This window comes from Leptosomus discolor, chromosome 27 (assembly GCF_034619465.1).
Source record: "Leptosomus discolor isolate bLepDis1 chromosome 27, bLepDis1.hap2, whole genome shotgun sequence".
In the NCBI taxonomy this organism is placed as follows: Eukaryota; Metazoa; Chordata; class Aves; order Leptosomiformes; family Leptosomidae; genus Leptosomus; species Leptosomus discolor.
Window position 1 is genome coordinate 878,684 of NC_141417.1, and position 20,446 is coordinate 899,129.

Here is a 20,446-nt window from a genome sequence, read left to right on the forward strand (position 1 = left end):
GGGAGGCCGGGGCGGCAGCGAGGTAAGATGGCGGCGGCACCGCCCGCCCTTTAGCGGAGCCCGCGCAGCCCTTCGCCGCGATACCTACGCGCTCCTCCGGGCTCCCTCCACACCGCACCAGCGGGGGGATCGGTTTCCCCGCCGCCTTCCGCTCCGGCAGCGCTGCTTGGGCCCCCCTCGGGAGCGCCCCTCACGCCCGCCGCCCGCGGACAAAATGGCGGCGCCGGGGCAGCCGGGCGGAGCGACTGCGCATGCGCGGGACCTGGGCGCGGGGCGGGTGGCGGAGCACGTGTGCGGGGGGCAGCGGGGTCCGCGCCGGGAGCGGGGGGGGGGGGCGGCACCGGGATGAGCACCGGGGGGGGCACCGGGAACAGGGGCTACGCACCGAGGAGCTGCGGGGGGGGGGGGGGTGTACTGGGAGGAGGGTGCCCTGCACTGGTGCTGCACTGGGCGGGAGCGATCCCGTACTGGGCGCTGCGGAGCTGATGGGCTCGCACGGGGAGGATGGCGCAGGGCCGGGGTGAGCCCCGGGCCTGTGGGAAGCGGCGACAGCGCTGGGAGGTCGTGGCCGTGAGTTGGGGGCAGGTGATGCCGTGGAGGGCCGGGGTTTGCACTGGGTTGGGCTGCGTGTGGGAGGGGGCGTCGTGCCCTGGGAGGGTGTGGAGCTGCGGGAGTCATGCGCTGGGAGGGAAGGGTCGGGGTAGAGGGGTGCCTCTGGGAGGTGTATCCCCCCCCCCCCCCGGCCGCAGCGCTGGGAGGCAGCAGCCCTGGATGCGCCCACCCCTTGGCACGGCCGGTCGCTCAGGTGAGCGAGATGCGCTTCGTGTTCTGCGCAGAAACGGGGCTGCTGCAAAGCTCAGAGTTTCCTCAGACGTTGGAAGACCCCCTCTGTAGGAGCACCTTCAGCTCCCGCCTCCTCACGGGGGTCGAGGAGTTTCGTTCAGATGCGTTAGCAGGTGTTGGCAGACGCGGCTCCTCTTTATCGGTGGTTTGTTTCGTTTCTTTTAACCGGTCCCCGTCTCTCCAGCAGGGGTTGGCATGAACAGAATTCGGATCCACGTTTTGCCGTCGAGCCGGGGACGCCTCACTCCGGTGCCGCGGCCGCAGGAGCCTCTGTCGTGCGCCTTCACCCACCGCCAGTGCTCCCAGCCGCGCCTGGAGGGGCAAGAGTTTTGTATTAAGCACATCCTTGAGGACAGGAGCGCCCCTTTCAAGCAGTGCAGCTATGTTTCCACAAAGAATGGGAAGCGGTGTCCCAACGCTGCGCCCAAACCAGAGAAGAAGGATGGGTGAGTACCCTTGGCTCTCCAGCTCTGTAGGTTTGAAATGGGTGGGAGAAAGTCCTGCTCCTGGTTCAGCTGCTGCCCTTAGGTTACCTCAGGCAAGCGGCTGCCTCTTTCTGAGGTGTTTTTAAGGTAGAAAATGGCTCTGTGAGCGCTGGCCGCTGCGGGGAGTCGTCTCGGTCCCGCGGGACCGTCAGGCTGCTGCCCTCTGCCATCAGAAGGTGGCTGCAGCGATCCAGGTCCTTGGCGAGCGCCGGCGTGCGCGCCCCCGCGGTGCCGTGCCTCCCCTCAGCCCCGCCAAGGTAACTGCTGTGCTTAGGGGTAATCCTCAGCGCGGACGCTCCGGTCGCGTGTCCTGGGGAGTTGGTGACCTCCTTGTGCTTCTCGTTCTCTGATGCACGTGAAAACGTTGTGGCCGCTGTGGGGGGAAGGACCTGGAACAGTTAGGGACGTTCCGTGAGCGCCTTCGCAGAGCGCGGCTCCCCTGACGGGAGCCTCGACCCCCACTTCGCTCTCAGAGGTTACGGGGATGGGGACGCTCGTAGCCTTCCCTCTGCCCTTGGTCCCCCCGCGATAAAAAGGACCCATCCCACGTGGGCCGGCGTGCTCCGCGTGGAAACTGAGAGTCCAGCGTGAGCGTCTGGGAGCAGAAAAGCTCACCTCGGCGTGGCTTTGAGGAAAAAAAACCTCTCTTCTCTCCCTGCTGCCGCGCCGCGTGGCTGCCAGCGCCAGAGGTGGCGTTCCCGAGGCGGTGTGGGGTCGGCGAGCCGCCCGGGGCTCCCTGGCCTTTCCGAGCTGTGCCTGTACTCTGGGAGCGAGCTGAGGAGGGGCTGTGCTTCCCAGGTGCCAGGGAACGTTTCTCCCTGGGTTGCTCCTTTGTTTTGCTGGCGGAGGGCTCGCCGTTGTAACGAGCTGGCGATTCCTTCCCGCAGCACGTCCTTCTGCGCCGAGCACGCCCGTAGGAACGCTCTGGCTCTCCAGGCGCAGATGAAGAAGTCCAACCCTGGGCCTGTAAGCGAGACCCTCCTTTGCCAGCTGAGCTCTTATGCCAAGACAGAGCTGGGCTCCCAGACCGCGGAGAGCAGCCGCAGCGAGGCCAGTCGGATCCTGGGTAAGAACTGGAGGCAAAAGCGTGTGAGAGGAGACCTGGCGTTGTCCATTTTGGTGTGGAAATATCACAGAAACGGGGACGAGCTTTGTACACGATTGTCTGTGTTAATCTAGGCCAGAAGCGGGGGTGCACTGGCAGTAGCACAGCGTACATTTTGCCGGTCTCTCTGCTCTTCCTCTTAGTTTTCCTTCTTTCTTTCGCGCATTTTTATCCCCTTGACTAATCTCTGCTTCAGCAGGGCATTCTGTCTTATTGAATATTTTCAAATTCTTTTAAAATCAGCCCCAAATGCTGATATTACATAGGGATAAGAGTATCGCTTCTTAAATCGAGTGGAGAAATGTCGCGGTTGAGACGGACAAAGCGACAAGACAGCAAATCTTTCTGAAAGCCTGGTGGCACAGAAGCCTTTATTGCCTGCTCATTTACACTCTCTTTCCCCTTAGCTTTTTCAGAGGTGTCTCTCTTTAATTGGTTCGGAATCGTTATACAACCTCCTCGTTTGTTATTTGCACAGTTCGTTATAACTCATCCCTTCTGCCGAGGGGACGTGCGCGCTCTGTCTCATAGTCGGCACTTTCTCAGGGCTTGCTTATCTGGCAGCTGCAACTCTTCTTACTCCTGTCTGTTCTCTCGCGGGTAGACCAGAATCCTCCCAAGGTCAAAGCCGTCCTGTTCGGCGGCCTCAGTCCGGCTGAGATCCCCCCACAGAAAAAAACATCCCAGGGGTCCGCGGGTGAAAGACCGTGCTCTGCAGACCCTGGGGTGTCTCGCCTGCCCCTGAGGCACCGCCAGAGCGAAGCCCTGCAGGTTTTCTCCCCTTGCCCTCCCAGAGCAGAAACATTCGCCACCTTCCCTCTCCGCTGGGCCGGTCTCCAGCGGTGCCCGTCCGACGCCGGCTCGGCGCTGAGCTTCCCCCCCTCGCAGCGTCGCCCGGCGGGGCCGGCCGGCGCGCGGTAGCCCCTCGGTAGGCAGGAGCGTCCCCCCGCAGGAGCTCCGTGGGTGCGTTTTGGCCTCGGTGGGTTTCCCGTTGCGCCGTGTCCCTTGCTCACGGTGTGCCGGGGAGGAGAAGCCCCTCCTGGCAAGAGGCAGAGGCAGCTCACCGCCGGGCTCCCGGGGTCTCCGGCCGTCCTGGGCCGGAGCCGCGAGCGCCGGGGCGCCGTGTCCCCTCGCTCAGGGTGCCTTGTCTGCTCAGATGAGGACAGCTGGAGCGACGGCGAGCAGGACCCCGTCACCGTGGACCAGACGTGGCGAGGGGACCCGGACAGCGAGGCTGACAGCATCGACAGCGACCAGGAGGATCCCTTGAAGTAAGTTGGGGGCTGGGGGCTGCCGGCAGCGCGCGGGGGGGCTCTGAGCTCGGCGTGGTACCAAGGAGGCGGCAGTTGGGCCGGAGGTGGTGACCTTGGGGGTGTTGCAGTTGGACGTTGGGCCTCGGTGGGTTGTCAGGCGTGAGCGCTCGCAGGTCTTGGCCCTGGTGGTTCTTCTGGTCACCCCCTTGCAGGGCGGAGCGGTCCCTTGAGCAGCAGTCTCTGGGTGATCTCTTAGCTTAAAAAAAAAAAACCCCAAAACCCCATAAATTCAGTGTTTCTGCTCATCACCCGTTGATCTGTACAACGCAGCCCTGCTCAGCCCGTGTTCCTGATGACATCTGTGCGGCTCGGTCGGGAGAACAGCCCCGAGGGACCCCTGCACCCCTCACCCGGTCTGCGCGGGTGTTTTTCAGGCACGCTGGCGTGTACACGGCCGAGGAGGTGGCTTTGATCATGAGGGAGAAGCTGATCCGCCTCCAGTCTCTCTACATTGACCAGTTCAAACGACTCCAGCACCTTCTGAAGGAGAAGAAGCGCCGGTACCTGCACAGCCGCAAGGGAGAGCATGAAGCCATAGGCAAGTGCTGGTACAGGCAGTCACCGATGTGTGTTCCTCTGGCTGAGGGCACGGTGCTGCTCTGAAACACATGCAGAACTCTAGATTTTTTTAAAAAAAAAAAGAAAAAAAGGTGGTTTTTTGCCCTTTGTAGAAGCAGATTTCAGAGCAGTGCTGTCTCAGCGAGGGTGAAAATTACGGTAGGAGCAAAACTCAGCGAGAGAAGGTATTTCTGTGCCTGGCCTCGTGCCCAGAGATTGGTATCGTTCGGGTTAGAAAGGTTGCCGGATTTCTTTGCTCTTCAAAGTTTGCAGCGCTGTCAGGAAGCGAGGCTACCAAGTTAATTCTGAGACAAAAGTTCTTTTTTTGTATGGGATTTCCTGTTTTTGGTTTTCTAAACAACAACAAAAAAATTTTATTCCTCTGCGAGGTCCTGCCTGTACCGGCAGAAGTTTGTGTTGGTCGTTACGTGTCCCTCCGTGGCACCGCTGCAGCTTTCCCTTGCCAAGGGGCTTCTGCCTCGGCTGGGGGGCTCTCCCTGGGCTCTTGGGGGGGCTCTGCTCTCCCTGGACTCTCGGGGGGCTCTCCCTGGGCTCTCGGGGGGGCTCTGCTCTCCCTGGGCTCTCGGGGGGCTCTCCCTGGGCTCTCGGGGGGGCTCTGCTCTCCCTGGGCTCGCGGGGGCAGGAGTTGGCAGCTCAGCGGAGGCAGAGGCGGCTGGCGCAGCCGGCTGCGAGCGCTGCCGTGCACAGACCGCTTTGTCTAGCGGAGCCTGGGAATAGCTCCTCCTGGGACCTGGCAGCATCCAGCCCGGTCCCCAAGTTAAAAAAGTAACTGGAAGTTTGGGACATAACAATTTGGTAGAACTCTTTTTAGCAAGCCAGCGCTAGAAAAGCAGGTCCCGAGCGTGACCCTGCAATTACAGCTGCGAGCGCTTACGGGAAGGTTCCAGAGCTTGCGCAGGAGCAAGCTGCAATTGGGCAAAACTCCTCTTCTCCCGGCAGAAATCACAGGAGATTTTTTTTTTTTTTTTTGGCCAAATGATTTTAAAAATATATATTCTTGTCGGCCCAAGCGCTCCTCATGTGCACAGAGGAGTTGGGAGAAATTTCGGGATGGAATCTGCTTCGTCATCTTCTTGTGTAACCGAAAAGATTTGCTTCCTGTTCCGACGTGCAGCTCTCGGTGCTCGCTGGCATCTGTGTCCGTCAGCTCTTGGAGCTCTCGATGGCTGGTTCTGGCTCTGGGCACCAAAACCCCCCCCAAAAATACAGATGGAGGTGGCAGGCGGGGCGGTAGGGCGGTATTTTCTGACCTCTCCCCCGCTCCTCGCAGGCAGCAGCCTTCTGACGGGCCCCGAGGGGCTGATGGCCAAGGAGCGGGAGAACCTGAAGCGCCTGAAGTGCCTGCGCCGCTACCGGCAGCGCTACGGCGTGGAGGCCCTGCTCCACCGGCAGCTGAAGGAGCGGCGGATGCTGGCGACGGACGGCGCTGCCCAGCAGGTAACGCCCGGCAGCTCGGGGAGCGGGTCCCGCTGGAGTCACCTGGAAGCTGGGTGTCACCTCTTGTCCCTTCCCGGGAGCGCTCCCAGGCCGGATCTGCGCTGGCTCGGCCAGATTGCCCCTTGTAACGCCCACCCTTCCCGCAAGGACGTAAAAGATCCGGTCCTGGCCAGCACCCTCAGCCTCCACACGTTGGCTGAACCATTGGAGCTTCCTAGAGCCACCTTAAATGGGCACCAACACCGCCCGAGTTCAAGGGGGGGTTGGAGAATTTCCCCTTTTGAAAGGGAGGGCTCAGCACGGGGTAGCCTGGGTTTCATCGCTGAGAAACGCGTGGGAAAACGCTCCTGACGGCGGTGACACCCAGACTCCTCGTAGACCCGCGGGGACCGAAAGGCAGGCCCCTCGCGTGCTGAATTTGGAGCTGTGTGCGCAGCCATTCCTTCACAGCTGCCTTAAAATCCGAAGCAGTCCGTTAACGGGCTTCTGAAAGCCGGCAGAGAAGTCTGAGAAGCCTCATTCTCTTGCGACACGCTTCTGAGGTGAAGCCCTTCCTGTGGGAAGCGAGTCCTGCCTCGCTGCCTCCGCTCTGTTTAATAAAAGCTGGAAGGGCAAGGCCGTGCGGAGGAGCTGGGCTCCGCTGGAGCGGGGCTGAGGCTTTGGTCTTGGCCTGTTTTGAAAGCGGGACGCGGGTGTGGCGGAGCCGAGGGGGGTTCCCTGGAGCGGAGCCGGGCGGCCCTGGGCGCAGCTCTGAGCTCTTGCCCTCGCAGGCGCACACCACCCGCTCCAGCCAGAGGTGCTTGGCCTTTGTCGACGACGTCCGATGCTCCAACCAGTCCCTCCCGATGACCAGGCACTGCCTTACGCGTATCCTTTGAGCTGCTGGTTGCTGGCAGTTGGAAGTGTGTCTGATCCTCCTTTTTTTTATTATTTTTTTTTTCCCTTTTTGGCCCTAAATCAAGGCCACCGGTTTGCTGTAGCCGTTGGTTTCAAGCAGGAGCCCAGAGGAAACGCCTCCCGGTCTGTTGGCGCTCCCGTCCCCGTGGAGCGACCGATTCGTGTGGGAGTGACAAAAGGCTGGGCTTGCCCTCGCCTCCGCCCCGGCGGGTCCCGCCACCACCTCCCTGCGGTACCTTGGCTGATCCAGAGCAGCCAAACGAGGGGAGGGGGGAGGCCAGTTGGCTTGGAAGCAACAGGGGGGGAACCCCTCGTGAAGCCCGAGGGGGGCAGGAGGTAGTTTGTGGCTGTATCGAAGGAAGGGAGAAGCAAATCTGCTCTTTGCTTGGCCACAGGTGCCACCAGCTGACTGAGCGGGGTGCGTGAGCTCTTGGTGTGAGGAATGGGTGTAGGAACGGGTGTCTGACTGCTGAAGCGTGTGCTCGGGGGGGGTTTTGGGGAGGATCTGAATGAGGGAGTAGTTCCTGGCTTGTTTGGGGCTGCCACGGACCAGCTCAGTCTCCTTTGACCCCTTGGAAAGGTTCAGGTTGTGTGAGCAGCCTCGAGGCTGTCCCCTTCCCCGAAAACAGCTTCGGCTTTTTGAGAACTTCCCCCCGGGATCCCCCCCCCCCCCCCCAGCTCAGGGATCACGGCCCCAACACGAGATCCCGGGTGGGGATGTGTCCCGGAGCAGGTTTGGGTTGTGGCGGAGCTGCGTGAGCAGCTGCTGCTGGTGTGAGTCAGGAGAAGCTGCGGCGCTGGGTCCCAGAGCAGAGCTGGCAGCCGGGGGGAGGATGAGCTCTTTGTTTGCTTGGAGCTCTTGGGTTTGTTCCCCAAGTTGGCAGACTCGGCTCCAGCTACGCGCAGGGAGCAGCCCGGGGAGCAGGAAGCTGCCTTTGTTTCTCTCTAGTGACCATCTACTTCAAAATAAAGATCAATTCCTGTAAAACCCCCTTTTTGAGCCAGTTGCCGTTTGCAGCTGGCTCGCTTGGAGCAGGGCAGGCGGAGAAGGGAGTGGAAAAAGGGAGGTTTGATTTCCTTACGTCTGAGCTGTCAGCTGACTTTCACTGACACAAACAAGATTTTACTTCGGTTAGCCCTGCTGAGCCGATAACATCTGCAGTCTGCTCGGCTTTGTGCGTTGTCGGGAGGCTCTTGGGCTTTGTTTGCTTTTCAGGAGCTGGATTGTTTGTGACAATGCGCTGAAGGGACCGATCCGAGCTGGGCTGTTGGGCTCCAGGTGGAGCCTGTGGTTTCGTCATCTTGGCAATCCCCGCTTTTTTGGCTGCCCGTAAAGCCCGTGTTCGATCTGGGAGTCATTCAGAGAGATAAAAATCTGGTTTCCCCACCCTGCTGTTCACACGGAGATGCTTTCCTCGCCACATCTGCCCTGGAGTGTCGGAGAGATCTGGCTTCTCCGGGCTGGGCTCTGTGCCGTCGCTGCCAGCGCAGATTTGGGGCTCCCCGCAGCCGCCCGTCGGGTCGGTGTGTTGGCAGCTGCCTCGGTGCAGGGAGGAGAGGGGGCAAAGGGCTAACACTGAAACCTGGACGCCTGAAACGGGGTGAAACGTGGCGCCTTTCGCCACTTTCTGTGGGTTTGGGAGTTTTGGGGGGGGGGGGGGGGGTGTTTTTCCTCCCCCACGGCGCTGTGCAAGGCGGCTGAGCTCCCCAGGCTGCGGTCGCTCGGGTGGCTTTGGCGCTGGGGTGTCTGCCCCGAGACCTGCCCCGCCACCCGCGTGGAGGCCGGGCCTCGCTCCGCTCGCCTGGGGGCACAACCCCCCGCGGGAAGGAGCTGGCGCAGCCCCCCGTGCCCCCTCGGCGCTGGGTCCCCCCTTGTCCTTCTGCAGGGCTCCTGGAAGAGGATGGGGTTGGGTCCGCCGGGGGCTGGCCCTGCCAGGGCGATGCGGTTGGGAGCAGAGTCTCTGTTGGTGATTAAAGGCAGGAAATCCCATTTACACCTCTGGCAGGAACGGGGTTTCCATCGGGAAGGAAAACGCACTGGGAAGACAGAAATAGCCGGAACTAAACTCCTGGCTGCGGCAGAGGCGTCGTGCGTGCTCGCCCCTGCGCTGCCTGCGAGACGCTGAGGCTGGTGCAGGCGCCTTTCAAACGGGTGTCTGCAAACCAGCGGGGGCCCCGCGCGTTGGTCGTGTCCCCCAGCTTCGCCCAGCCCCCCCCCCCGGGGAGGCTGTGGCTGTTGTGTCCCCGTTTTGACGTGGCCCACGTCGCTGGGCAGGCGGGAGGCGGCGCTGGGGTCCGGATTCCTCACCTCGGAGAAACGTGGGGGGGAGGTTTTTAACGCTGCTGGGTGTGGGGGGAGCATCTGCGCCTCGGGAACCTGTAGCTCTGCCGGGCGGCTTTCCCTTGACCGCATCTTCCCAGACATCTGCCAGGACACCAACCAGACTCTGTTCAAACCCTGTCAAGGCTCCGAGGAGGTGCCCTGCCACAAGCCCGTTCCCGTCAGCCTCTCCGAGGAGCCGTGCTGCCCGCTCCACCTCCGCTTGCCTCCGCAGCTGTACGTCCCCGAGCAAGTGCTGGCTGTCCCCGAGGAGCTGGAAGCTGCCCCCACAGACCTGTACTTGAGCGCTGCGGAGCTCCAGCCCACGGAGAGCTTGCCCCTGGAGTTCAGCGACGTAAGTGGGGCGGCATCCTCTGGGCCGGCGTGTCCTGCAGAAACGCTTCCCCGGAGCGTCGCCGGGCTCGTCCCGCGCGGTGGAGTCGCGCCGAAACGCTCGCGGAGCGCGTGGCTGCGCCGCAGACCCGCTGCTCTCCGTGGGGCACGCGGGGACGGCGTGGAAAGCGCTGCCTCCCCAGCACAGATCACGGAGGAGTGTTTTTATTCTTGCTGGCTGGGGCAAGCGAGAGCCTCTTGAAAAATGTGCAGGAGTGCGAAAGGTTTGGGAGACGTTCAGGTTGGGTTTTGGTTTTGTAGGTGGCTGCTCCTTGGGAAGGGCTGTGCTCTCGTTTAAATCCGTATTTAGGGGCTTTTTAAAAAGAGGATTTCCCCCCACCCCCGCCCCAGTCTTTTCTCCCATGGGGAATCCATGAGGATTTTAATCCCCAGATTATTCCGATGTCCTGGATGGATGCTAAGCCTACATGCTTGAAATCCTCTGAAATTTGTTTAAACAACAACAACAAAATACCGTGGTCATTTGGAGCCGCTCCTCTGAGCGAGGTGTCACTTGCTTTAGTATTTGGAGGCCCCGGAGATTCTCGAGTGCTGCTCTCGGGAGGGAAATCTCGTCGCCACCGGCAAGTTTTGTGATGGAGGGGGGGTCGCCAGCAGCCGTGGAGGCTCGGGGCTGGCAGCAGCCACAGCTTGAACAGGGGAGAGCAAGCGCTGCTGCCGTGGGGCCAGGCTGGGCCCAGCACCCCCGGGCTCGAGGGAACACTCCCTGCCTTCGGTGGGCATTGGCCCGGGGCCCAGCCCTCCTTCCTGTGGGGCAGAGCCGGCACGCTGCTCTCCGTGAAAACACCCTTTGTAGGGGAGGGATTTTTCCAGGTCAGCAATGAAAAACGTCGCTGTTTCGCTCCCCCGGCCCGTCCTTTGAGGGTCCCCAGCTCCGTGCGGGGTGTCAGGTGCTTGGGGCAGGAGCCCAGGCGCCTTCCTCCTGCCCTGCGCTCCGAGCTGTGCGGGGACGTGAGCCGCAGACGCCCGGCGGGAGCCCTCCGGCCTCGGCTCGAGGGGGTCGGGGCCGCGTAGGGCGGCTGTGCCACATCTCCCGTCACGCCAGCCTGGTGAGGCGCCGGCATCTCGCCTCGGTGGCAAACACGCACCCTCCAAAGCCAAAACAACCCCCGTCCTCTCACAACAGCCTCGCAGGAATCCCAGCATCTCGCCTCCGCAGGGCTGCCCACGCACCCGGCAGTGAGCGGGGGGGGGGGGGGGGATGGAGGGGTGTCCCGGGGCCCCTCCGCTCCCACACGTTGGGTCCGGGCAAGCGAAGAGGGTTGTGTGAGATCCTGGGAGAGGGGCGACGGCTCTGGGCGTCCCGAGGGCGGCGGGATCAGACCCTTTCACAGCCCCCCCGGCTGCTGCTGGGGCAGCGCGTCGCGCTGGGCTCCACACCTTGTGCCCCACGCCTTGTTTCCAGCTGCCAGCCTGGGTCACGCCGTTCCTGGAGGAGGAGGAGGAGGAGGAGGAGGAGGAGGAGGAGGGCTGTGTGGCTGGGGGTGCCGGTGGGATGGTGCCTGCTGCTCTGCCTTCCTCCTCCCCTGCCCGTAAAGCGGTGGAGCAGCCTCCTGCCCCGCTGCCCGAGGGGGTAGCAGCGAAGGGCTGCGAGGAGCCCTGCTTCTGTCTCCCACGGGGTTCCTCGGGACCCCTCCTCTTGACGAGCCGCTCCCTGCGTTTTCTCTCTTAGGACTTGGACGTGGTGGGTGACGGCATGCAGTGTCCCCCGTCCCCTCTGCTCTTCGATCCCTCCGTGGCCCTTGACCAGTCCCTCAGAGACGTCGCCGAGGCCCCCATAGACATCCTGGCCCTGGAGGAGCCTCCCCACCCCGGCCTCCCCCTGCAGACGGCGCCGCCGGACAGAGGCAGCTCCTCTGCCCACGTCTTCGCGCCGGCCACCGAGCCTGCGGCCGAGCTGCCCGCGCAGGTACAGCCGGGAGGGCGCCGGGGGCTCCCAGCCGTAGCTCAGCTCTGGCTCCGGGCGAGGATGTGTCGTCCTGGGGGGGGGAGATGTCCCCATTCGCCCCCGTGCCACGCGGCCGGGCGCCGGGGGCGTTCGGGCTTGTGCTGCGCCCACGGTCTGGCCGATGGTGGGGGTGGGGGTGGGGGTGGCAGCCACAGCCTGGCCCCCGGGGGGGGGTGGCGGAGGACGGGCGGTCGCCTCTTCGTGGGTGGCTCGGTGCCATCCCCTTCCTGTGCGTGGGACGGGTGTCGCAGGAGCCGTCTGGGACGTGGTGGGGATGTCTCTGCCCGCTGGGGGAAACCCGTTCTCTCCCGTCTGGGGTTTTTAAGGGGAGCTGCCGGCTTCTGGGCAAAGGGTTTCTGCTTTCTCCTCCTTTTGAGTCTCATTTTTACTCACAGCTTCCTCCTCTTGTGTCCTGCCCGGAGCCTGTGGCTGGCTCAGGACGTGCCCACAGGGTGTTGTCTTTGGAGATGTCCTCAGCCGCCCCATGCTCCATCCCCCCGTCACCCCTCCGCCCCTCTCCCTGCCGCCGAGGAGTCCCTGAAGCACCTCTCCCCTGGTGGGAGCTGAGTTGGGGCGGGGGCGCAGCCCCCAGCCCTGGAGCCCCCCCCCCCCCCCAGGCCCTGACTGAAGACCACCGCCTTGCTGTAGCCGTTGGTTTCAAGCGGGAGCCCAGAGGAAACGTCTCCCGCTCTGCTGGCGCTCCCGTCCCCGTGGAGCGACCGATTCGTGGGGGAGCGACACCAGCCTGGGCTTGCCCTCGCCTCCGCCCCGGCGGGTCCCGCTGCAGCCGCCCCACCGTGCCTTTTCTGTCCCCAACAGGGTCACCTGCCGCTGGCAGCGTGCCGCCTGGGGCCGAGGGACGACCGGCGGCTGGAGGAAGGTGCCTCCTTCACCCAGGCCCGGGGAGCGGCCGCCAACGGGAGCCTGGAGCCGGCGTCCGTCAGCTGAGACCGGCAGCGCCCGGCGTCTCCGTGCTCCTTGGCCAACCCTCGCTCGGGCCGAGTCGCGGCGGAGATCCCGTGGTGGGGGACGCGGGTGACAACCCGCAGGCGTCGACGTCCTCGCCCAGCACCGGGGCCGCAGCTCCAGCTCCTCTGCCCGAGGGGTTCCTGGAGCGATGGGGGCCGAAACCCCCGAGCGGGGACCCCAGACCCCTCCTGCCCTCGCTGTGGGGCCAGCGGAGAAGCCGCAGGGGGACTCGGCGGGGGGGAAGGACGGGCTGGCTCACCGTGGGGTCCTTGGCCGTGGGGAAGGGGCTGTGCCTCGTGTGCCCCGGGAGGGACCCCGTAACGTTCCCAGTCTGGGGCGGAGGACCCCTCCTCCGCATAACCCCCCCAATAAAGTGATGGAGATGGGTGCTGAGTGTCCCCGTGTCTGCGGTGGGGGGGGGGGGGGGCTGAAGGATGGAGCAGCCAGTGCTGACCGGGGGGGGTGGGAGGTGGGGGGCGCTGAGCACCCTCCCGGGGAGCGGGGGACCCCCACCCAAACCTCCCGGCCTGTTCCCGGTGGCTGCCCCCGCCGTCGGGGGTCGCTCCCGTGTTTCGGTCCTTCGCAGAAGGACCCGGAGCCCGATGGGGGGGGGCGGGGGGGAAGCACGACATACGGGGACAGTGGGGTCGCCGTTGCTCGGTGCCGTATCCCGGCGGGGGGGGCGGGGCGGCGGGAGGCACCGGGTCCCTCTCGGGCAGCTCCGGGCACCGTGATGCGGGGCGGCACCGTGATGCGGGGCGGCACCGGGCCGGAGCGGGGTGAGCGCGGCCTCGGGGAAGGGATGCGGCGGCGGCGGCGGCGGCAGCACCGGGACACCCGCCGCCCCCGGGACCCGCCGCCCCCGGGCGCGGATTGGCGGCGGCGGGGGCGCAGGGCGGAGCCGGCCCGGTGGAGCCATGACATCACCGCCGCCGCCGCCGCCAGGCCAGCCCCGGCCCCAGCCCCGGCCCCGGCCCCGGCCCCGGCCCCGGCCATGCCGCCCCCCGCCGCCGCCGCCGCCGCCGCCGCCGCCGCCGCCGCCCCGCCGTAGTCCCCGGTGAGTCCGGCCGCGCCGCGGCGAGAGGGCGGGCGGGGAGCGGCGGCGGCGGCGGCGGCGCCCGGGGGTTCCCCGGGGAAGTCGGGCCGCAGCTCGGGGGCACCGGCAGCCCCGCCGTGCGGAGGCGGGGGGGGGGGGGAGGTGTCCCCGGTGCGGAGGGGGGGTCCCCGCCGCCACCGCCGGGCACCGGGAGGGGGGGAGGGGGCGGCCGGGGGTGCCCCGGGGGGAAGCGACACGGGGCGTCGCGGCCGGTCCCGTCGTCCCGTCCCCCCACCCCCACCCCGTATGTCCCCGGTGCCCCCCGGGGCATCCTGGCTGTCCCCACCGCGTGTCCCCGCTGTCCCCGGGCTGTTGTCCCCGCAACATCCCGTGTGCCCCCAGCGCATCCCGCCTGTCCCCGGTCCATCCCTGCTGTCCCCAGTGTGTCCCCACCGTCCCCTGATAACATCCAGGCTCTCTCCCTGGCTCTCCCTGCTGTGTCCTGGCTGTCCCTGGTGTGTCCCCAGTGTCCCCAGTGCATCCTGGCTGTCCCTGGTGTGTCCCCCACTGTCCTCCATCCCACCCGCTGGTCCCCACTGTCCCCGGTACATCCCATCTCTCTCCTGTGTGTCTCTGCTGTCCCCACTGCATCCTGGCTGTCCCCAGTGTCCCCACTGCATCCTGGCTGTCCCTGGTATGTCCCCAGTGTCCCCACTGCATCCTGGCTGTCCCTGGCATGTGTCCCTCGTGAGTCCCAGCTGTCCTCGATGCGTCCCCGCTGCCCCAAGGCTGTTTCTCTAGCACATCCCACTTGTCCCCGCTGTATGCCTGCTGTCCCCAGGGTGTCCTCGCTGTCCCCGGTGCATCCTCGCTGTCCCTGGGGCTATCCCTGGTGCATCTCGGCTGTCCCTGGGCTGTCCCCGCTGTCCCCAGTGTGTCCTGGCTGCCCCAAAAGCCACCCAGCCCCTCCAGCCTAGCAGGGTTGGGGACACCCAGGGCTGTCACCCCATGTCCCTGGGCTCGAGGTGGGGACCCTGGCGTGGGGCAGGCTGAGGCCAGCCCGTGACGGCCGTGCCATGGGACCTTGGCCTGGGTGCAGGGGACCGTTCCCTGCCGCGCTGGCACGTCCGCAGCCACGCCGTTTGGGCACATGCCGTGGCCCCGCGGTGTCGGGGGAGGGGGGCGGGGGGGCAGGTACGAGCGACCGGGGGCACTGGGGAGGGGGACACGGGCTCTGGGTGCCCCTGGCTCGGCTAGAGCTGTGTCCCCCTCCCCACAGGGACCCTTGCGCTGCCCCTGCGAGGCCCCATGCTGGGGGAGGGGACAGCCACGCCGTCCATCTGTCAGGGCCCCCCCGGCTGTCCCCCGCCGGTGGGGCCTGGGGGGGCCGTGGGCTGCTCTTCCCCTCCAGACGGAGCCTCACTTCCCCCCGTGACGCAGCCGGAGCCACCGGCCCCGGGGCCTCTTCCTGCACCGGGGGCAGCGGGAGGGGGGCCCATGTGCCCACGGGCACCGCGGGCCACCCCGGGGGACCCGCTTGGGTTCGCCGCCGGCCCCACGGGCTGCAGGGGGACGGGGACGGGGACAGCACGTGCGAGGTCCGGCCGCGTGTGCTGGCGAGGGCGCAGAGTGCTGCTGCCGTGCACGGGGGCCGGTGGGGTCCCAGGGCCACGCAGCCCACGGCGGTGGGGACGGCCAGCTCGGGGCTCGGCAGGGACACGGGGACCATCCCGCAGCCCCCTCCGTGCCGAGCGGGGCCGTAAATACCGGTGCTCCGGTTATTTTTGCCGTTCTCATTGCGTTGGGTGGGAGAAGGCGGCAGAGTTTGCTCTGGGGCCGTCCGGTGGTCCCCAGTGCTCCCACCCACGCTGCAGCCCTGGGGGGTCCCCGGTGGGGGACAGGGCTATCACAAGGGCTGTGCACGCCCTGACCTTGCCAGCTCCCAGTGACCTCCCTGCTGGCCTGGCCCCCTCCATCGCCCCCAAACCCTCCTGTTGTCCCCTCTCGTTCCCCCAGTGCTGCCAAATCCCCCCACTGGGGCACTGGGCACCATCACCGAGGGGTCCGGCTGAGCCAGGGCCGTGTGGCCCCGTGTGAACCCCAACCCCTGCCCGGCTGGTGGGGTGCAGGGTGAAGGCCACAGCCTGGGGCCACGGCAAGACTCCGTGCCCGGAGCCCCGGGGGTCTCCCCGAAGGGTGCCCAGGCTCTTGGGGGGTCCCTCTCCAAAAGGTGCTGGGTGCCCCAGGGGGGTCCCTCTCCGTGGGTTGCCCCGTACCCCCGGGGGTGCCCGGTGCCACATGGGGATACCCGGTGCTTCCTCTCCCGGGATGCCCGGTGTCCTGGTGCCGTCTCTCCCGGGGGTCCCCGGTGCCCCGGAACCCCCCGTGCCGGCTCTCCGGTGCTCCCGGCCCGGGGCCGGCGCTGGCGGAGCCGCGCACCGGGGGCGGCGGCGGCGGCCCCGGCTCCTCCCCGGCCGCGGCGGGAAGGCGGAGCCGGGCCGCCGCCGCCTCCCAACAATAGCGCGGCCCGGCCGGGCCGGGATGGAGCCGCCGCCGCCGCCGGGACCGGCCCCGGGGCCGCGCTGAACGGGGACGGGCGGCGCCGCCGGGACCCCCGGGCGTGAGTGCGCGGCGGGAGCGGGAGCGCGGCGGGGGGGGCGCTCGGGGCTCGGGGCCGGGGCTCGGGGCCGGGGCTCGGGGCCGGCCCCTGTTCCGGTGCGCACGGGGGGAGCGGCGCAGGGAAGCACCGGTACCGGGGGGGGGGGTGGGGCCCGTCTGCACCCCGGGGGTCCTGTGCACCGGGTGCTGCGCATTCCGGTGCCCCGGGGCCGGTGCCAGCCCCGGGGGTACTGTGCATCCTGGTGCCCCGGGGCTGGTGCCGGTGCCGGTGCCGGTCCTGGGGGGTGTTGTGCTTACCGGTGCCCCGGGGCCGGTGCCGGTTCTACGGTCCCCGCATGGCCCGGGAAGGGGCGGGGGTGGCTGGGCTGCAGGAGGGGTCCCTGTGGCTCCGGGTGCCGGTGCTGGTGAGGTTGGGGGTCGGCCCTGGGGCTCCCCCGAGGCTCCGTCCCCCTCCTCAGCCCCGTTCTCCCCTGCAGGTGACACCGCGGAGGGACGGGGCTGGGGACCCCCCGAGCGAGGTAAGGGGGGGTCTGGGCTGCCCAGGGCCTGGCAGAGCCACGGGGGGGGGACACGGGCCAGGGGCCAGCGGGGACCCTGGCCTGACACGCGTCCCCCCTGCAGCCAGCGATGTCGGAGAGCGTGGCCGAGGCGCCGGGAGACGGGGGCCCTGCGGCGCTCGGCGAGACGGGGACCAGCCATGAGCTGCTGCAGCGGCTGCGGGAGCTGGAGGTACGGCAGGGGCCGGGGCCACCGAGAGCCGGGACCACCGGGCAGCCGTGGCTGGTGCCACCCGGCAGCTGTGGCCACCAGAAACTGAAGCCACCAGGGGAGCCGTGACCATTGCCGTTGGGTGGTGTGGCTGGTGCCACGGGATGACCACGGCCACTGCCACCGTGGAGCCATGGCCACTGTGCATCTGTGGCTGGTGCCACCAGGCAGCCGTGGCCAGTGCCACCGTGCAGCCACGGCCACTGTGCAGCCAGTGCTAAGAGCATGGGCCACGGAGCCAGCAGCCCAGACACCACGGTGGGGGCCAGCGCTTCCCTGCTTCCCGTGGCCCTCGCGTGCCACTACTCCTGGGGCAACCCCCTCCCTCCATGCGTGGCCCTGGGTCCCACCAGGCAGCGGAGGGGTCCCCTTGGTGTCATGAGAGGGGGGGTCCATGTGCCCAGGCCCCTCCACCGCGTCCCCTGAGCCTTCCCTGCCCTGTCCCCAGGCGGAGAACTCGGCCCTGGCCCAGGCCAACGAGAACCAGCGGGAGACGTACGAGCGCTGCTTGGACGAGGTACCGGGGCGGGGGCACGTGGGACGCGCGTGCACACGTGCGTGCCAGGGCACAGGGCCCGCGTGTGCCCTCGCACCCCACCCAGGTCCCCCCCCTCTGCTCCCCAGGTTGCCAACCACGTGGTGCAGGCGCTGCTCAACCAGAAGGTGGGTGTTGGGGGGGCTGCTGGGGGGCTGGGGGGCTGGGGGGGGGTCCTGACTGACACCCCCCCCCCACTCCCTCCCCGGCCAGGACCTGCGCGAGGAGTGCATCAAGCTGAAGAAACGGGTCTTCGACCTGGAGCGCCAGAACCAGGCGCTGAGCGACCTCTTCCAGCAGAAGCTGCAGCTCTCGGCCGGGTCCCTGCCCCAGGTGCGGCCAGGGCTGGGGGGGGGGGGGGGTGGGGGTGGGGGGCAAGGGGCAGAGCCCCCCCCCCCCCCCCCCAAAGCTTAACCCAGCATCTCCCTCCTCTCCAGCTGCCGCTGCACCCGGTGCCGGTGCCCCCGGACATCCCAGCCAGCCCCCAGCCAGGCTCTGCCGAGCAGATGCCCCCCCCGCTGCCCCCCAGCCGCTGCATTCCCCTGCCAGAGGTGGGTACCTGCGTCTCCAACCCCCCCTGCCCCTGTGTCCCCCTCTCTGGGCATGGCATCCCCCTCCCCAAGCGCACGCTATCCCGCTTTCCGGGCCCATGGTGTCCTCCCCTCTGTCCCCCTCCCTGGGTCCGCGGTGTCCCCAGCCCTGAGCCCATGACATCGCCCTTGCCAAGCCCATCTGCCCGCGGTGTCCCTGTCCCTGAGGTGTCCACTGCTCTGGGTCCATGGCATCCCCCCCTCTCTGAACCTTTCTGCCTGTGATGTCCCCGGCTCCAAACCCCTTTGCCCCTGGTGTCCCTGTCCCCGACCCCATTGCATCCCCATCCCACACCCCACTGCGTCCCTCTCCCTGTACCCCTCCACCCGTGGTGTCCCCAGGGCGTCCCCCTCTCCCAGCTCCAGCACGGTGCGGTGGGGCTTGGCGCTGTGGGGCTCAGTGCTGGGTGCCCGTGGGGTGACGGTACCCGGACCCTGCAGGTGACCCCGTTGGTGTCATCGGGCAGCCCCGGGCTCAGCCCTGGTGCCCCCCCTCTGGACGCCCTCTCCCCCTTCTTCAAGAAGAAAGCCCAGATCCTGGAGGTGCTGCGCAAGCTGGAGGAGACGGACCCGCTGCTGGGGCCCCCCCTGGCCTCCCCCGGCTCCCCCGAGCCCTGCGCCGCCCCGGGCTGGCCCCCCTGCCCGCTGCGGGGGCCGGGCGCTGCCGGGGGGTGGCGGGGGGCCGAGGGCAGCCCCTGCTCCTCGCCGGAGGAGGCTGCGCCGCCGCGGGGGACCCTGCTCAGCGCCTTGGCCGAGCGGCTGCTGCGGGGGGACGGGGGGTGCTGCCGCCACAACGGTGAAGCCCCCGGGGGACCCCCCCGGCAGCGGCACGGCGAGCACCCCGCTTTCCTGGGGCTCTACGCCCCGGGTGAGGAGAGCCCCGAGGGGGGCTTCGCCCCGCTCTCACCCGGGGGGGCACCCAACTCGCTGCCGTCCCCACCGAAGGTGCTCAAGCTGCCGCCCCCCCCTGGGGCGCTGCGCCTCAGCCCCCAGCTCGCCCGCGCCTCCAAGATCCCCTGCCGCAGCGGCAACCCCGAGGCCTCGCCGGCGCTCAGCCGCCGCGTCTCCCCCGATGCCCCCCCCGAACCCGGCTCCCCCGAGCCCCCTGCCTTCCCCCCACCCCGTGCCTATGAGGCGTCCGAGCAGCCCCCCGTGCCGCCGGGACCCCCGGCCAGTGGGGAGCGGGCGGCTGCCTCCCCTCCCAGCACCCGCCGTGGCACGGGGGGCTCGGCCCCCTCCCGCCGCCCCGGGAAGAAGACCCCTGAGCCGGGCTACCTGCCCTTCAAGGAGCGCCTGGCCGCCCTGGGCAAGCTGCGGGGGGCCGAGGGCCGTGAGCCCCCTGGCCCGGGGCGGCCTGAGCGGGGCCACGGGGCTGAGCCGCGACCCCCACCCCGGGGGGGTTTGGGGGGCAGCCTGAAGCACCCCGAGCCGGCGCATGGCGGGGAGCCCCTGGCCCGGTGCTACTCCTCTGGCTCCATGGGCGAGCCCGGCAAGGCGGGGGGCAAAGGACGCCCCGCCGGTGGCAGGACCCCACCGCGGCCTCCCCCGGCGCCCCCCGCCAAGGCCGCCCGCAGCCCCCACGGCAGCCCCACCAAGCTGCCCACCAAGGCGGGCACCGGCAAAGCCGGGACGCCGCGGGGCGAGGAGCCAGCGGGGGCCAAGGCGGCGGGGGTCCCCCACAAAACGCCGCCGGCCCCCGAGCCCCCCGGCGCGGGGCCGCCGTCGGGTGCCGCCGGGCACTCTGCCATCGAGGAGAAGGTGATGAAGGGCATCGAGGAGAACGTGCTGCGGCAGGAGCGGGCACCGGCGGGCGAAGCCAAGGGGAAGGCGGCCGGCGGCTTGGCCAGCTGGTTCGGGCTGCGCCGCAGCAAGCTGCCGGCTCTGAGCCGCCGCGGCGATGGCGGCCGTGGCCGGGAGTGGGCCGGGACGCCGGCTCCCCTGCGCCGGGAGGTCAAGTTGGCCGCTCGCAAGTTGGAAGCCGAGAGCCTCAACATCTCGAAGCTGATGGAGAAGGCGGAGGATCTGCGGAAGGCGCTGCGGGAGGAGCACGCCTTCCTGCAGGGGCTGGCGCTGGAGAAGGGGCGCCCCCGCGGACCCCCCCGCGGCCCCGGCCACCTCCCGGTGATGTACCAGGAGGTGACGGCCGAGACCTTCATGCAGCAGCTGCTCGACAGGTCGGTGCCCACTCGGGTCCCCTCTGGGGGTTTCGGGGGGGGTGGGGGGGGGTGGGGGTTGCCCCCCACAGCCCACCCTGACGTAGCGTCGTCCCCAGGGTGGACGGGAAGGACGTGCCCTACGAGAGCCGCCTGGAGCACAAGCGGGAGCTGTGTGACCTCCGGCGGGTCCCCCCCCGCCGCCAAAGACCCCCGGCTCTGCCACCCACCCCGCAATGGCATCGTGGGACACCTGCGGGAGCCCCCCGACAAGGTGAGGCCCCCCCCCCCCCCCCCCCTCCCTCCCCTTCCATTGCCACCAGTTGCACGCCCCGCTCTGGGGGGGGGGGGACACACCCCGTGGCTGCTCACCCTCCCCCTCCCCAACTCAGGTGCCTGACGTGGGGCTCCGGGACGAGCTGCCATCGGACGAGA

The 20,446-nt window shown here is 68.0% G+C and overlaps 2 protein-coding genes and 1 non-coding gene across 3 annotated transcripts in view; all 3 read left to right on the forward strand.

The window, feature by feature from the left end:
• The first annotated feature begins 1,038 nt into the window (after nucleotides 1-1,038).
• KANSL2 (KAT8 regulatory NSL complex subunit 2) lies at nucleotides 1,039-12,289 on the forward strand. The gene is made up of 9 exons (XM_086478577.1): nucleotides 1,039-1,289; nucleotides 2,216-2,394; nucleotides 3,590-3,704; nucleotides 4,121-4,288; nucleotides 5,600-5,762; nucleotides 6,533-6,629; nucleotides 9,081-9,334; nucleotides 11,066-11,302; nucleotides 12,161-12,289. The coding sequence occupies exons 1-9, from the start codon at nucleotides 1,039-1,041 to the stop codon at nucleotides 12,287-12,289; spliced, it is 1,593 nt and encodes a 530-aa protein (XP_086334703.1).
• On the forward strand, nucleotides 6,709-6,837 carry LOC147413477 (small nucleolar RNA SNORA2/SNORA34 family). The gene has a single exon (XR_015184043.1). It is a non-coding gene; the product is annotated as a small nucleolar RNA SNORA2/SNORA34 family (small nucleolar RNA).
• Nucleotides 12,290-12,458: 169 nt separating the features above from the next.
• Nucleotides 12,459-20,446, forward strand: part of NCKAP5L (NCK associated protein 5 like) — an 8,432-nt gene continuing 444 nt past the window's right edge. The window contains 14 exon segments of the mRNA XM_086478578.1: nucleotides 12,459-12,570; nucleotides 13,030-13,255; nucleotides 14,626-15,105; nucleotides 15,577-15,966; nucleotides 16,337-16,394; nucleotides 16,396-16,483; nucleotides 16,591-16,694; nucleotides 17,182-17,250; nucleotides 17,358-17,396; nucleotides 17,482-17,601; nucleotides 17,706-17,819; nucleotides 18,300-20,032; nucleotides 20,131-20,203; nucleotides 20,205-20,285. Of these exon segments, the coding sequence (XP_086334704.1) occupies nucleotides 12,459-12,570; nucleotides 13,030-13,255; nucleotides 14,626-15,105; nucleotides 15,577-15,966; nucleotides 16,337-16,394; nucleotides 16,396-16,483; nucleotides 16,591-16,694; nucleotides 17,182-17,250; nucleotides 17,358-17,396; nucleotides 17,482-17,601; nucleotides 17,706-17,819; nucleotides 18,300-20,032; nucleotides 20,131-20,203; nucleotides 20,205-20,285 (3,687 nt within the window).

Excerpts from the sequence above, each read along its gene's own strand:
- KANSL2 (XM_086478577.1), top strand. The coding sequence starts at position 1,039 with ATGAACAGAATTCGGATCCACGTTTTGCCGTCGAGCCGGGGACGCCTC. Across the intron at positions 1,290-2,215 it reads AAACCAGAGAAGAAGGATGG|CACGTCCTTCTGCGCCGAGC; the intron begins GTGAGTACCCTT and ends TCCTTCCCGCAG. Across the intron at positions 5,763-6,532 it reads CGGACGGCGCTGCCCAGCAG|GCGCACACCACCCGCTCCAG; the intron begins GTAACGCCCGGC and ends TTGCCCTCGCAG.